Genomic DNA, 15,656 nt, shown 5'->3' on the forward strand with positions numbered 1-15,656 from the left:
CTCTCATCTCCTTGTCAAAACTCTACGTATTTCCAGGGTCTCCTCTGACACAGTTTCCTTAATTCCCCAGTTACTTCCTTCTCTTTGCTCCCTTGACATTGTTTTTGCATTATCATTAGTTATATTTATGTCCTCTTTCCTACTCAGTTAAGGTATCTTTTAGGCAGAGGGGCTGTGTCTTATTATCTTTGTACACTATACTGAGCACAGGAATATTTAATATTAAAATATTAAATATTTAATACAAAAACCTTCATAGCTCTATTAACAAGCTATTGCTAAATAGGTTTCTGTAGTTGTGAAAAATACCTAGAAATGACCTAATTTTCTAAGAATGAGTATGGGTTGAATAAATTATAGTACATGCATTCAAAGAATGCCATATATACATACATATGTACATGCACACATACGTCATAATACATTGTAAAAGAATATATAATGAGACAGAAATACAGGGTGGGGCAGAGGAGGTTTACAGTTGTGAGTACGTGAAACACAGTTTATTCTTTTATTACTTATTACAAACAACAGTAAACTTACTTTTGTCCACTTCTGTGTATTGTAAGCAGGTTGCAATACAATACCTAGTTTATGAGCCCATTTTTGTAAAGAAAAAAAAGGCAAAAAGGACTTTTATAAAAAAAAACAGCAACAGTGGTTAGACTGACTTGTTTTTTCTTTTTGCTTGTCCTAGATTTTATACAATGGACACAGGTCATGTTTGTAATAAGTAAAAGAATTATTATAAAAACCACATATGTGGAAAATAATTATTTAATGTCAATTTTACAGAGAAGTAAAAATTTCAAGGTATTTTCCAGACTAATGTTCACCATGCATACCATATGAAATATTTGTAGAAAGATATATTTAGATATTCTATATTTCTTTTCCTGGATATTTACATTCCTCAGTTTAGTTTGTGCTCAGAAAGACACTGACTTTAAATAGAAAGTAATTTTTGTTGAAGGTCTCACTGTAAAGTTATCTCAAGGGATAAATTTAAAATTTTTTTTAATGTTTATTGTATTTTTTCCATTCAAAGGTATACTTTTGCAAAAAGTTTCTTTCACACTTAAATTAATTCTATGGCTAGCCTAAAATTCTTCTCTCATTGTCCGTGGGAGGCAAGTAACATTCCATTACAGTGAAAGAGCTCAAACTGACTGCTGTTATCTATCTTTAAAATATGCCTGCAGATGATATGAAATAAAACAGAAAGTTGCTGTGAAGAGGTCCATGGACTTGCAATTACTTTTCAAGTTAGAAATGACTTTGTAATAGACTCTAATTATTTCTGTTTTAAGTGCCTTTTAAAGGTTTTTCATTGGGCAACGACTAACCCTGGCACTTTCCCATGGGCACCATACCAACTCCGGGGTCAGTAGTCCTTTGTCGCTTCGAACAATCATAAGGAAAATAAAAAGACTAAAGGCAGCACCCGTCACATATCAGTGAGATCCTGACTATACCACAATCTCTCGGGGACTTGCCTGTTTGGCAGGTACCCGCTCTACCGGGTAGGATTGGTTTCACGATTATGAGGTCCCGTGCAACGTAAAAATATTTTTAAAGTATTAAGGAGCCTAACGCCGCCACAGCAGAGCCCTGAACCAAGCAAGGGGTCCTCCTCAGCAAGGTGCCCTGTGCAAATGCAAAGGCCGCACACCTATAACGCTGGCCTCCTTGGTTGAACAAGACTACCTTTTATGATACCTCAAAGGCTACAATCACCTACTGGGCCTGAGATAGTTGAGTGTAAGTAAATTAATTCATCAACCAGGTACTCAAAACTCCATCCCTATCGGTGAACAGAGCTTTTCAACTGGACTGGTACCTGACAATAATACTCACAATATTTCTTAATAGTTTTAACTAAGGATGACTGTTGTATCAGTTCATCCATCCCTTCAATAAAGGTTCACAGGACTTTGGCCCATGGCAAGCACTGGGGATGCGGTGAAGAATGGATCACTCTTTGATCCGGAAATGGCTCCCTTTTCTCAGGAGGCAAACATGCATATCGTTGATCATTGGAGAGGGGTTTCCAAGGGAAGTTTCCCAGAGAAGAAAAGAACTGAACTGAGGCACGAAGGAAAGACAGGAGCTGTCAGGAGAACAAAAGAGGAAAAGTGACAAACAGAAGGAGCACATCAGGTGATATGAACACAGGTGAAGGTAAGAGTGACGAAGCGTCAACGTGTACTCGGAGAAGAGTAAAGGGTCCAGTATCGCTCAATTAGAAGTTTAGGACAGCAGAAGCTGAAGTTATCTGTTTCCAGAACCACCAGCAAATTATCAGAGTTGTTATAAACAATTATGGCTAGAGTAATCTGAAAAGTAGGCATAAGTTCACCGATAAATTTGTGGAGAGAGAAGGAAGATTGGAAGAAGCAAGCTGGAAAGGGAGTGTGGCTGTGAACTGGTTTTTAATGTGTGGGAAGTTATTCAAAGAGCTCCCAGCAGATGATGGACAACATAATTGCGCCTGTCAAGGAGGCTTCGGAAGGTGAAGTGAGAGTGCATCCTGCAGCAAAGCGGATAAGCACACTCTGCTGAACCTCCACATACCCTGCAAAGGCAGGCAGCCAAAGCTGGGGGGACCATGGATTCTGCACAAAATGCCCAGGGAGAGGAGGCAATCCCCCAAGACATCTAGCACTCCCTTGGACTCATGCTCTGCATTGCTGAGTGTTGAATCAGGATTGGTTCAGTTGAGCACCTCAGAGGCCCTACCAATCAGTCACATTTCTTGATGAGGCCACGTGTGAATGGGTGAGCTCAGAGAAATGAATCACTGAGATCAACTGTTAGAAACCAAAATTCCCTGCCCATGGCTGATTGCTGATATGCTTAATGAAGACAACTTGTTTGAAAGAAATGAGCTGTTTCATTTAACTAGTATTTTGTACCCCCTGCTTGGAAGATAATGGATTTTAAAAAGACTAGTGATAACAACTTGTATGTGTCGAATGCAAAGACTCCTAAATCAGGCAAACTGTCACAATCAACTAGAGAAAAATATATATGCCGAGCCCTGCCCTGCACTTTCTGAATCAGACTTTGGAGAAGGATCCCTTGCTTATAGGTTTACTTTTGTCTGTTTATTTTTAAAACTCCCCAGGGGGATTCCGATGCATAGCCAGTGATGATAACCATTTTGTCTGATTTTTGTGCATTTTTTAATCTGTTGCTGGATTCTGGAATTTGGGATAAGGTGGTTCATAGGGCCCTAATCAAGTGAAGGGATCCTGAGTTCTTGTGCATGGGGGGATCACTTCGTATTCCCAAATTAACCTGTGAGTGGCAGGAGACATTCACATTTTCTCCAGTGGAACTGGAGAGGGGGATTTCTAGCCTTTGATGATTCCTGCAGGAGGGAGCACAGGATGTGTGTGTGTGAAAGCCTCTGCTACAAGGAATTTACACATGCAGCAGACAGGGCCTTAGGGAACTTAGGTGCACTGTCTAACTCAGTTCTCTCAGTAACTGGGCAGTTCAACAGACGTGTATTGCACGTGGGCTGGGTGGCTGGTGCCACCCCGGTGCTGGCAGCACACAGATTGCCTGGTGGTGGCCCCAGCTTCCCAGGAGCTCATGATCTGGTGGGACAACCAGACAACAACATGAATATCTCAATTTTTTTTCAGAGGAGAGGAGCCCAGAAGGTGTGGGAACTTATTCAAGGTCAGACAGACAGGAAAAATTGGCACTGGGATATTTAACGAGGTCTTATCCCAAAGCTACTATATGATGTAGCTTCCTCAAATGACAGGCAAATGTGACCCAGAGGTGATGGGGTGTCACAGCTCCAGCTTCTGGCTACACACACTAGGGAATGTGTCCTGATGCTGGTAGGAGGTGAAGAATTCTGGGGAGGGGTTTAGAGGGAGGGCCCCAGAGCCCTCTAGTTAGGACCTCTATCCATTTAACATGCCTTTGGAAGAACCACTTAAACCTTTTGAACCTGTTTCTCCATCTGCAGGTGGGAATGTGAAGATCTGTTCTGGCCACAGTGAGAGTACATGTGTTAAGTGTTTGGGGCTCTCTGGAGAAAGGCTTCAAAGGTGAGATTTTATTTTTTGATATCTGCAACAGACGAAGGGCTTTGACCTCAACATGCTTGAGAGGATGGCTCACATCTCTCAGTCTTTGGGGGGATTACTTAATTTTTGTGTATGTTTTGATAGTCCCTCAACTGCCTTCAAGGATTTAATACTTCAGAGAATAAATGAGCTTTGGGAAAGCAAAAAAAAAAAAAAAAAGCATTAAATCACTGACCTATGCAGTTTAGAGGTAAGAATTTCTCAGGTGTTAGGAAAAATATAGAATACATGATATTTAAAAGCAGATGGGCTGACTTCAGAACTGAATCCTTCTTGAGACACCTTCCCGCAGAAATTACTAGAGGAAAGAGCCCTGGACTGAGTGTCTGGATTCCCTCCTTCCAGATGCAGCTCTGCCTCCAACGTAGTCATGCCAGGCAGATCTCTTTGTCCCTGGACCTCAGTTTCCTCTTTAGAAAAAGAACAAACTGATGTTTGCCAGAGCTCATGATCTGGTGGGACAACCAGACAACAAGATGAATATCTCAAATTTTTTCAGAGGAGAGGAGGGCTTTGAGACCTCTATCCATTTAACATGTGTGAGGGGGTTTGAGGAATGGGTGAAAAGGTGAAGGGATTGACAAGTACAAGTTGGCAATTACAAAATAGTCACAGGGATGTAAATTCAGCTTAGGGAAGACAGGCAATACTATTGTAATAACTATGTACGATGCCAGCTGAGTATTTGAATTATCAGGGGGATCACATTGTAAATTATATAATTGTCTAACCACTATACTGTACACCTGAAACTAATGTATAATAATAGTCAATGTCAACTGTAGTTGGAAAATAAAATTTAAAAAAAGAAAAATAGGTATTTTTAAATTATTTTTTCAATTACAGTTGATGTACACTATTGTATTAGTTTCAGGTGTGATTAGACATTTATATAAATTATGAAGTGATCACCCTGATAAATCTAGTACCCACCTGGCACCACACACAGTTGTTACAGTATTACTGACTATGTTCTCTATGCTGCACTTTGCATCCCCATGACTATTCTGTTACTACCGATTTGTACTTCCAAATCCCTTCACTTTCATCACCCAGTCCCCCAAGCCCCCTCACCTCTGGGAACCCTTAAAATGTTCTCTATATCTATGCATCTCTTTCTGTTCTGCTTGTTTGTTTATTTTGTATTTCAGATTCCACATATAAGTGAAATACAAAGCATTTGTCTTTCTCTGACTTCTTTCACTTAGCATAATACCCTCTACATCACTCCATGTTGTTGCAGACAATTGAGTCATATTCCAATACACATACACACCACTTCTTCCATTCACCTACTGGTGGACACTTAGGTTGCTTCCATATCTTGGCTATTGTAAATAATGCTGCAGTGAACATAGGGGTGCATATGTCTTTTCCATTTACTGTTTTGGGTTTCTTGAGTAAAAACTGAGAATTGGAATTGCTGAGTCCTTCTTTATTTCTGATATATAGCCTTTGTTTTAAAGTCTATTTTATCTAATGTAAGTATTGCCACCTTAGCTTTTTAAAAATTTTTATTTCCATAAAATATCTTTTTTTGTCCATTTACTTCCAGTCTGTATGTGTCTTTTAATCTGAAGTCAGTCTCTTGCAGACAACATATGTATGGATATTGTTTTGTTATCCATTCGGCCACTGTATTTGGCCAGAGTATTTAATTCATTTGCATTTAAAGTAATCGTTAATAGACATGTATTTACTGTCAGTTTATTATCCATATTTTTATCTTTATTTCTTTTTTCTTATTAAGAAGACCTTATAAACCCTTTAACATATCTTTCAATATTGGTTTGGTGGTGATGAACTGCTTTAGCTTTTTCTTGCCTGAGAAGCTCTTTATCTGTCCTTTGATTCTAAATAACTTTGCTGGGCAGAGTAACCTTGGTTGTAGGTCCTTGTTTTTCATCACTTTAAATATTCTGTGCTAATCCCTATTGGTCTGCAAAGCTTCTCTTGTCAATTACCTGATAGTCTTATGGAAGCTCCTTATGTAGATAATTCACTGCTTTTCTCTTGCTGCTTTTAAGATTCTCTTTTTGTCTTTCACTTTTGGCATTTTAATTATGATGTTTCTTGGTGCAGAACTCTGTGGGTTCATCTTGTTTGGAACTCTCTATGCTTCCAAGATTTGTATGTCTTTTTTCTTTACCAGGTTAGGGAAGTTTTTCCATCAGTCTTTTTTCTTTGTCTTATTTATTTATTTAAATTATTTTATTGTAGTTCAATTACAGTTGTCTATATTTTCTCTGCACCCCTCCTTCCCACCCTCTCCAAACTCACCTCCCTCCCTTGCTTCCACTCTCTCCCTTAGTTTTGTCCATGTGTCCTTTATAGCAGTTCCTGAAAACCCTACTATCAATGTTTTTTTCAAATAAGTTTTTTTGTTTTGTTTTTTCTTTCTTTTTTATAATGGTTCATTTTTATTGTATTTTCCCCATTAGCATTTATCCCCCAGACACTCTTCCACCACCACCCATTCCCCCTCCCCTCTATAATCACCACACTGTTGTTTGTGTCCATGAGATGTTTTTCTTTTTGGCCCAACCCCTGCACAGACCCTGCCATGCTGTCAGCTTGCTTTCTATTTATGAGCTTGTCTCTATTTTGCTTGTTAGTTCAGTTTGTTCATTAGACTCCATATATGAGTGAAATCATATGGTGTTTGTCTTTCTTTGACTGGCTTATTTCACTTAGCATAATGTTCTCTGGGTCCATGCATTCTGTCACAGAGGGAGAACACATTCACTGATATATCAGATAAGGGGTTCATATCCAAAATTTATAAAGAACATATGTAAGTCAACACCAAAATATCTACAAGTAATCCAATTTAAAAAATGGGCAAAGGACCTGAATAGACACTCCTCCTACAAGGACACACAAGTGGTCAATAGACATATGAAAAGATGTTCAGCATCACTAAGCATCAGAGAAGTGCAAATTAAGTCCACAATGAGATTATCACCTCACACCTGCCAGAATGATTATTATCAATAAATCAACAAACTGCAAGTTCTGGCAAAGATGTGGAGAAAGAGGAGCCCTTCTGCAGTGTTGGTGGGAATGCAGATTGGTGCAGCCACTGTGGAAAGCAGCATGAAGTTACCTCAAAAAATTCAAAATGAAACTGGCTTATGACCCAGGGATTCCACTTCTGGAAATTTAGCTGAGGAAATTTGAAACACTAATTCTAAAGAATGTAAGCACCCCTAGGTTCATTGCAGGATTATTTACAATAGCCAAGATTTGGGAGTGGACCAAGTGTCCACCAGTAAATGAGTGGTAAGACAGCTATGGCACATTTATACCACCTGGCTGTCAACTAGTTTTCCGTTTTTTGCTTTCTCTCTTCTTCCAACATCCCACTCATGTGAACGTTGGTATGCTTGAAGTTATCCCAGAAGCTCCTTATACTATCCTCACTTTTTTTCTGCCCTGATTTGGTGTTTTCTGCTTCCTTATCTTCCAAATTGCTGATTTGGTCCTCTGTTTCATCTACTTTACTATTTCCTTGTAATGTAGTTTTCATTTCTGTTTCTGTAGTCTTCATTGCTCATTGATTTTTTTTTTGTTTTCTATCTCCATTTTATGTTTTCTGTCTCTTTGGTGAAGTGCTTACTAAGTTCACTTACTCTTTTGCTGAGGTCACTGAACATCCTTATAACCAGAGAGGCCAATGACTGGGCTGAGGTCACACAGCTTACACAAAGCACAGGGCACTCACCATCCAGGGCACTCATCACCCCCTTCCCATATGGCCTTTTGATCAATCTGGTTAGTAGGCGATGTGTCCCTGAGGAATGTCTGTGGATATCCTCATCCTCATTTGCAGAGTCCAGAGGAGGCCAAGATACTGGCTCAGACTGTCTTTCCTCCCTGTCCCCAACACACCCAAGTGCTGAAGGCAGTGGAAGAGGATGCTTCAGGCCCTGGCTAATGTAGCTCAGTTGGTCCTGTAACTGAAGGGTTGCAGGTTTCATTCCTGGTCAATGCACTTGAACAGGTTGCGGGTTGGATTCCTAGTGTGGGTATGTACCCCAGTCTGGGCATGTACAGGAGGTGACTGATTTGTGCTTCTCTCTCACATAGATGTTTCTCTCTCCCTTCCTCTGTCTTTAAAAGCAATGAAAAATGTCCTCAGGTGAGAATAAAAAAAAGAAAAAGAATGCTTCAGAATTTACCTTCTCTGTCAGATATAATTTTTAAAAAAAATTTCTTTTGGGGACCAGTGCAAAGATAATGTATATAATTAAGTCATTCAGATAGCACACGCTGAACACATGTTTTTTTCCTCCATGAGACCAATGGTACTGATGAAAGATTTAACATCAAAAGGCTTTATAGTTTTCTCTATTAGACCATAAGGGTGAAGAGGAAAGACTTAAAACATAGCACCATTACAGGATTGAAACTTCACCTTTGGCCATCCAATTTGAAATTAAGTGACAGCACCAAGTGTAGACAAGTGTTTCTAATTCTTACAGACTGGTATGAATAGAATTCCTTCGAACTTCATCCCAGGAAGATGTAGGACACTGCTAACTGGATGTGCTTATTTGCCATAGTTCCAGCATCTATCAGTCACACTTTGCTGTACACTTATCCCATCTTTTAGCTTTCTTCCTGAGTCTCTTCTTATGGCCTCCAATAATAAGTGGCAAACACACAGGCTAGGATGAGTCAGAAGAGGCAAGAAACATTTGGATAGATTGATTTAAATTTGTTTGGTCAGAAATGAAAATCCATTTAACAATACTCAGTGGTTATTTTTGTGAACATTCCTTCCAGATAAATAATTTCTTCCTCCTTCATAAGGAGCTACACTCTTAGAGCAAATGGTGCTCCAGGATACTGGACCAGATCCCTACAAGATCGCCTCATTGGAAAACCAAGTTAATCCCATCTTCTGGCCCATGAGAGCATGGCACAGGGGTCATGACACCATCTCCCTAGCAAAATATGCAGAAAACAAGGGCCCAATATTGACAGTAAGCTTACACTGTTACACTGAATGACAGTACAAAGTGAAGGGTGCTGAGGGCTACTAAAAACAAACCCTTCGTTAAAAGTGGAAAAGTCCTGTCAAGAGATGTTTTCTCTGTCTCTTTCCTGATCTTCATTAATATGAAGATTTAACCATTAATTTTAGAGAGAAAGGCATCATTCTGGAAGACTCCAAAAGAATTTCTCTTATTTCTTATTAATATAATTCACTGTACTGACTGAGTCCACTCATTTGGGTAACCTAGCACCTACAGAGCCCTCAGTGGGTGAGACATTTCTCTCCCTCATTTCTTGGTGACTCCCTTTTACTTTCCTTGAGTCCCTGAAACAAACTCCTTGCATTCTCCTCCGAGTGCCGAGCCAGCTGCTGCCATGTTAGTCTCCTGAGATGACAGAACCTCTTACCACATGGAGATGTCTAAGGGCAGATGTGTGCCTCCCACTGGGTTATCCTCGACATCTCCCTTTTTTCTTCCTCTAGGTATCTGATTTTTTCCCTTCTGCTTCTTTCTTTTTCACTTCTAAGGTCAAGTGGTCTCTCCATGTTGCTGAGGCTGACATATTAGTAAGGTCACCCTCTCTGCCTCTTTGGGATCTGCTGATCCAGCTGTCTTTTCTTGCTTTCATCAATGTGACAGAGTTGAGCACTCACCCAACATCCCATGGCCACCCCACATTTCCTAGCTTCCTCAGACTGGTGCTGGACAATGGACAGTGACAGAGTAGTGTGGGTCTCTCCCAGGCTGAAGCAGCTAGGTGCTGATGTGCTTGTCTTCTGCAGTAGTGAGCTTGGGAACCAAAGTCCAAGAAGATGGTATTGACCAGATAGGGGCCAGACATTTATGTCACCTGTACTTCACATGGGAAAGAATTAAACTTTTTCTGTGCTAAGCCGCTGAGACTTTAAAAAATCACCCCAGTTTGGCCAAGTTTATCTTGGTAGATACAATTCTTTCTCTCTCTTCCCCTACCCTTTTCTCCCTCTCACTTGCTTCTGGATCCTTCTCTTCTCCTGCCCATCTGAGTTCAAGTCCTAGCCTTTAGCACCCAACTTAAATGCTATTGCCACTTTGTGGATCCTTCCTGAGTCACCCGAGTTGAAAATTCATTGCTCACATGTTAATGTTTCCAAAGAGACCTGTACTAACGGATTATGTGTGCTGACTAATCCTTTCAAAATCCCTACTTTTACAGATGTACTCTATTATAACATTTATTACATTATTCTGTGAACGTTCATTGGCGCCTAACACCAATGACTGTAACCCCCTTGGAGGCAAGATCTCTCCACTTTGTCATGAGTAGCAAATTTATCTCATCTGAATATTTTTTCTAAAGGGCTGCACTTTTAATATCCAATGTGTCTTCAGTCTTTCTTCTTTCTCTCTACACTGAGTCCTATTCAGGCCACTTATGCTGTTTCTGCTCACTCAGCACCTTTACCTGGTGCCCATGTCTGACTTCCTGCCCAGACTATCTTGCCAAAACTAGAGTTCACATCTAAAATCGCTGATATGCTCCTTCTTTTTATTGTTCAGCCTTTTTAAAAGTTAATTTTTAATTTTCCTATTCTGGCTGACACTAGATATTACATTAGTTTCAGGAGTACACCCCAGTGATTAGACTTTGTATAGCTTATTAAGTGATCATCCTGATAAATCTCGTACCCATCTGACACGACACAGAGTTATTCAAATTTTGTTGACTATATTCCCTATGCTGTACTTTACATCTCCATGATCCTCAGATACAGAGAACATTCTGTTCCTTCACTTTAATTCCCAAAGCCACCCCACTTGTTTTGGCCATTGTGTTTTTTCTCATTCTCCCTCTACTCGCTTTTGTTACCCTTGTTTTGTTTTTATTCTTATCTGAGGACATGTTCATTGATTTTAGACAGAGCGGAAGGCAGGGAGAGAAAGAGGAAGAGAAATATCGATGTGAGAGAGAAACACTGATTGGTTGGCTCTCACACATGCCCCAACCAGGTATGGAACCTGCAATCTAAGTACCATATGTGCCCTGACTGGAAATCGAACCCAAGACCTTTTGGTTTACTGGACGATGCTGCAACTAACAGAGCCAAACTGGCCAGGGCCCTTACCCTCATTTAGATCCTTCCATCAGATCTGCACTTTTAAAACCCAGAGTGGATCATTTTTCTCAAAGGTACTCCGTAGTTCTTTTTCACACACTGGTTTAAGCACATTAATTCCTTCATGAACCACCACAATCAGGCTGTAGACTATTTTTCTCACCTCACTTACCTCTTTTCATCTTGCGAAACATGATATTCTCCCAACTACTTAATTGGGTCCACCATTCCCAGCTTTACAACATTGTCCTCATGTTCCCACCCTCCTGAATGGCTTCCTGCTAAAATCCTATTCAGTCTGGGACTCTGCCTTTCAGTAAAGTACTTGTGTACCTGACTCTTGCCCTTCACTCCTGCATATGACCCGAGGCCTGTCCCTGCTCCTTCTAGTTAGTTGCTCATTAAGTGTCTGTTAAATTGAGTGGGAAACAGCTGTAAAGTGTGTTATAAGTCTCTGAGTTCCTCTGAAGCTCCTGGAAGAAGTTACAGCCTTGTAGGAAACATTCCACAGGAAAGAAATGAGATGCTCATTAGAACATTTCTTTGCTTTATGTCCCTCATCCGTGAGAGGAAAACCATATCTTCTTGCATTTCAAATATGTGTATATTGGCCTCTCAATAAATCACAAGCTATATAGCACATATTTCAGTGCAAGCTTACATTTTATTTTCATGTTATCTGCCCAAAATGGTCACACATTTTAGCTTTGAACCTCATTCATTACTTTACATTGCATTTGCTAGAATAAAAAGCCCTCAAAATTTGGAACCTGGACATAAGTGGTACATCTAAGAGATAGACTAAATATAGCAGCATGTTAACCCACAGACATAGTGCAAGCAAATATCTCCTAACCTTGACCGAAAGGACTACATTTGAATAAATGTCACGTTGTACCATTCCATTAGTTCATGGGATTGAAGATATTTCCATTTTAAAAGAAAACTAAGAATTTCATACTAAAAGCTAGACAATTGCCATGCTATTTCTTAGAACTCGGAAGATAGGTGTTAAAGTGATCTTGTCTTTCTCTGGTTTTATTTTATTCCCGACTTGGCAGTTACTTTCAGGTAAAGGAATGCCCTTCACAGAGCCAAACAGCCCCGTCACACCATGCAGCCAACGTTCCTCACTAGAATCAAAACCAATTGAACAACTAACTTGGCTGGATCTCGAGGGAATGGTGCTGAATGAAAAAAAAAAGCTAATCAAATGGCTGCAAACTATATGATTCCATTTAAACACAATTTATGAAATAACTAAATTACAGATATGGAGACTAGTGACTACAGGGATTACAGACTGGGACGCTGGTGTGGAAGGAGGTTGGGTGGCTGTGGATAATGGGCCACAGCAGGGAGCCTTGTGGTGGGTGAAGGTGCTGGTGGTGATATGAAGTTGCACAGGTGGTGAAGTCACCTAGAATTATACACAGCACACTCATGCTAAAATCTGATACTTTAGTTACGCAGGATGTTATCATTGGGGGAAAGTGCTATATGACCTCCTGCACATTATTTTTTTGCCATTTCCTATCAACCTATAGTTATTTCAAAATGAAAAAGAAAAAAGAAAAATCTTGTCACTTTAGAGAATGGGCTTCTGAGATCAGGTAGTAACATATAGTAAGTGAAGTGGGTGGGAACAGGGACGCTGGGAACTGCCCCATATTAAGGAGACAGCTTTTATTTAGCTCCCACTGCAGTGGGCTATGCACCAGGAATTGCTGAGTCTTCTGAGAGCTGTTGTTGTTTTTATAAAATGCCAGAAACGAAAATTTTGAATAAAAGTTTCCTGACTTTTATTGACAACTATTTCAAATTTTTTAAATGCTGTATACAAGCCAAATTAAATACATGGAGGGGCTGGATTTGGCGTCATGATTCATGTGCAAACTTAGCTTTAGGCCAGAGGTTCAGTTTGACCCCAAGAGGAACTACTCACTTCACAACCTGGTAACCTCAGCACGCAGCTCATGCCCCTCTGGGGTTCCCAAGAAAGACCGAGAAATGGGATTTCTGACAAAGTAAGTTCTTCTCAGGCCACTGCTGAACAGTGGCATAAGCCCCCAGTCACTGGCACTCTGGAGAATGTCAGGCTGTTTGTGGCTCATACTGACGCTGCTGCAGCCGGCACCTCCCGCAGGCTCTGACCAAGGCCTTCACACTGGCTTCCTCAGCCCAGTGCGTGGGGCAGAGAAGGGGCTCGAGTGGTTTGTGTTTTTGGAAGTGTCCATTTGTTCTTCTCTAGCTATTTCAGTTGTCTGATTTTTAAAAGCTAAATGAGGTCTAAAAAAACAAAAAATGAACCAGGATCTGGTCCTAGGTTAGAATTTTCCTGAGGCTGATATGGTGGCCCCAGTGAATGTGATTTACATTTAAGTGCCAGCGGCACTCACAGCTTGTGTCTATTTAAAGCTTGAATGTAAGGCATTTGTTAATTGGTGCAAAATGAGGAGATGGAGGGGTAGATAAAATCATTATTTTGGTTTTGGCCCTTTAAAGGCTTCATCATCCCTGCCCTGCTTAAGGTCCAGGGTCTAGTCAGCCTTTGTTCTTCAATTCCCAACCAGAAACAGCTGACTCAGAAGCAGTAAAAAGGAGGAGAGGGCTAATAGCATACTCTTCCCCAAAACCACACCGGGGAATGGGGGGGAGGGGGAGGTCAATGACGTCTCCCCACCCCTGCTGTCTGAAACACCCATGCACACTGATCAGACCCCTTCCATCGTCTGTCTCTGGTAGATGGACCCCACCCAAGTCCTTCATGAACAAAATGAGTAGAATTCTTAAAGTTGAAATTTTAGCTCGATTTTGTTTTAATTGAAAGAATTATTAAATCTTAAAATTCTATCTAAGGCCCAATTAAATATTCTCAAAGTCTAATTTAAATTATTAAAAATTTCATTTGCATAATTTCTGTCCTCTTTTCCCCCAAAGTCTGCTTATAAGAGTCCAGAGAATGTTTACTAACTTTCTTTATAGGAGCATTTGTAGGTATTACATAATTATACATCATAAGAGTCATTTCCTGTTTATCGTTTTTCATCAAGCAGATTTTACAATATGCAGATTTTTAAAGGGTTGGTTGTCAGCCTAGAAAATTATGTTAATGTGATAAGAGCAATAATTCAAAGTGTAGCCACTAATTTCTCTCGGGGTACATATGCAGAGACCCTGGGCTTTATGTTTGTTTTCAACTAATTACAGTGTATTTACTTTTCCATTAGCCCAATAATTTTTCTTTCAATTCAGAATCAAGCAATAAGACAATGAATTATCTAAAGGCCTGTTTAGCATAGCAGACACACCCTGTCATTTCCTACTCCTCTGATTTACAGCCTTTAAAATGCACAAATGCTGCCTATATGCCCTTTTGTATTTACATTCCATCATGCAGTCACCTCAATAACTTATTCATTCTCAGAAGGACTACCTAGCAATTAACTCCAGTCTTTTCTAACTCACCATCTCATTATGTAAAGTGGGTTTGAACACAAACTTTATTTGCAACTTTCATTCTAATTTCTTTCTATCTTGCCCACCCTCAGCCTGCCTAGAAATGCCAGTTTATAGGTGACCAAACTGCTCTGGAAAATGGCAGTTTTAAAAAAAAACCCACATTGGACCAGCAGCACATTTAGTAATTGGTCTTTGCACTGTGGGGCACGGCCATACATCGAGAGTGTCGTATTTCAGCTGAAGCATGTGATGCAATCCTTCATAGAAATGGAAATGAATTCTCCCTGCCACAGCATTTTAACTATGTTCAGGAGGAACAAGCAAGGAAGGAAGTTGTAGTTTTTATTCTAAAGGTTAAAAGAAAAAAAATCCAAAATTCTTTGTTAAAAGGTAAAGGAATTCACAGTACTGGAAGAGCTGACATGTGGTTTGATGTCCATGTTCTTGGGAAGGAACCACAGTGAGCTGATGAAACTACAGGGAGGCAGATGTGTCTGCCTTCAGGTTCAGGACCTGCAGATGTGTCAAATGCGTGAACAGGGAGACGGCCCCTCCGTGCAACTGACTTACCGATGTCGGGATCCACGGCCTGAACTCTGGTCAACAGAGCCTTGGCGGCTGTGTTCTCGTAGACACAGGCGTTGTAGTGGTCAGAGGAAAACACAGGGGGATTATCGTTCACGTCCTCCAGGATCAAGCGGACATCAGACTGGCAGAACCTGCCACCCCCATCGGTAGCCCTGGCGATAAGGTTGTACACAGGAACTCTCTCCCGGTCCAACAGAGACGAGGTTTTCAACTCACCTGTGAAAATAAATAGCATGGCGTTTTAAAAACTGTCTTTCTTTAAAAAGCAGGGGATTGATTATATAAAGAATCCCAATTCAGGAAAGACCAATGACATTGGCTCAAGTGCCTCATATTTTGAAAAAAAAAGAACGAATTCAATTTTAAACATCAGGGAAACATTTATATAGTTTTGGATG

General features: G+C 40.3%; 1 protein-coding gene across 3 annotated transcripts in view; it reads right to left on the minus strand.

Moving 5' to 3' along the window:
- The window catches only part of FAT3 (FAT atypical cadherin 3), a 515,463-nt gene that overhangs the window by 62,982 nt on the left and 436,825 nt on the right, over window positions 1-15,656 (minus strand). For all 3 annotated transcript variants that reach the window (XM_037042798.1, XM_037042797.1, XM_037042799.1), the window contains one exon: window positions 15,241-15,474. In XM_037042798.1, the coding sequence (XP_036898693.1) occupies window positions 15,241-15,474 (234 nt within the window). The remainder of the gene's footprint in view (window positions 1-15,240; window positions 15,475-15,656) is intronic.

The sequence above is a fragment of the Sturnira hondurensis genome, unplaced genomic scaffold (genome assembly GCF_014824575.4).
Source record: "Sturnira hondurensis isolate 20B ecotype Veracruz unplaced genomic scaffold, ASM1482457v3 Scaffold0003796, whole genome shotgun sequence".
Classification (NCBI taxonomy): Eukaryota; Metazoa; Chordata; class Mammalia; order Chiroptera; family Phyllostomidae; genus Sturnira; species Sturnira hondurensis.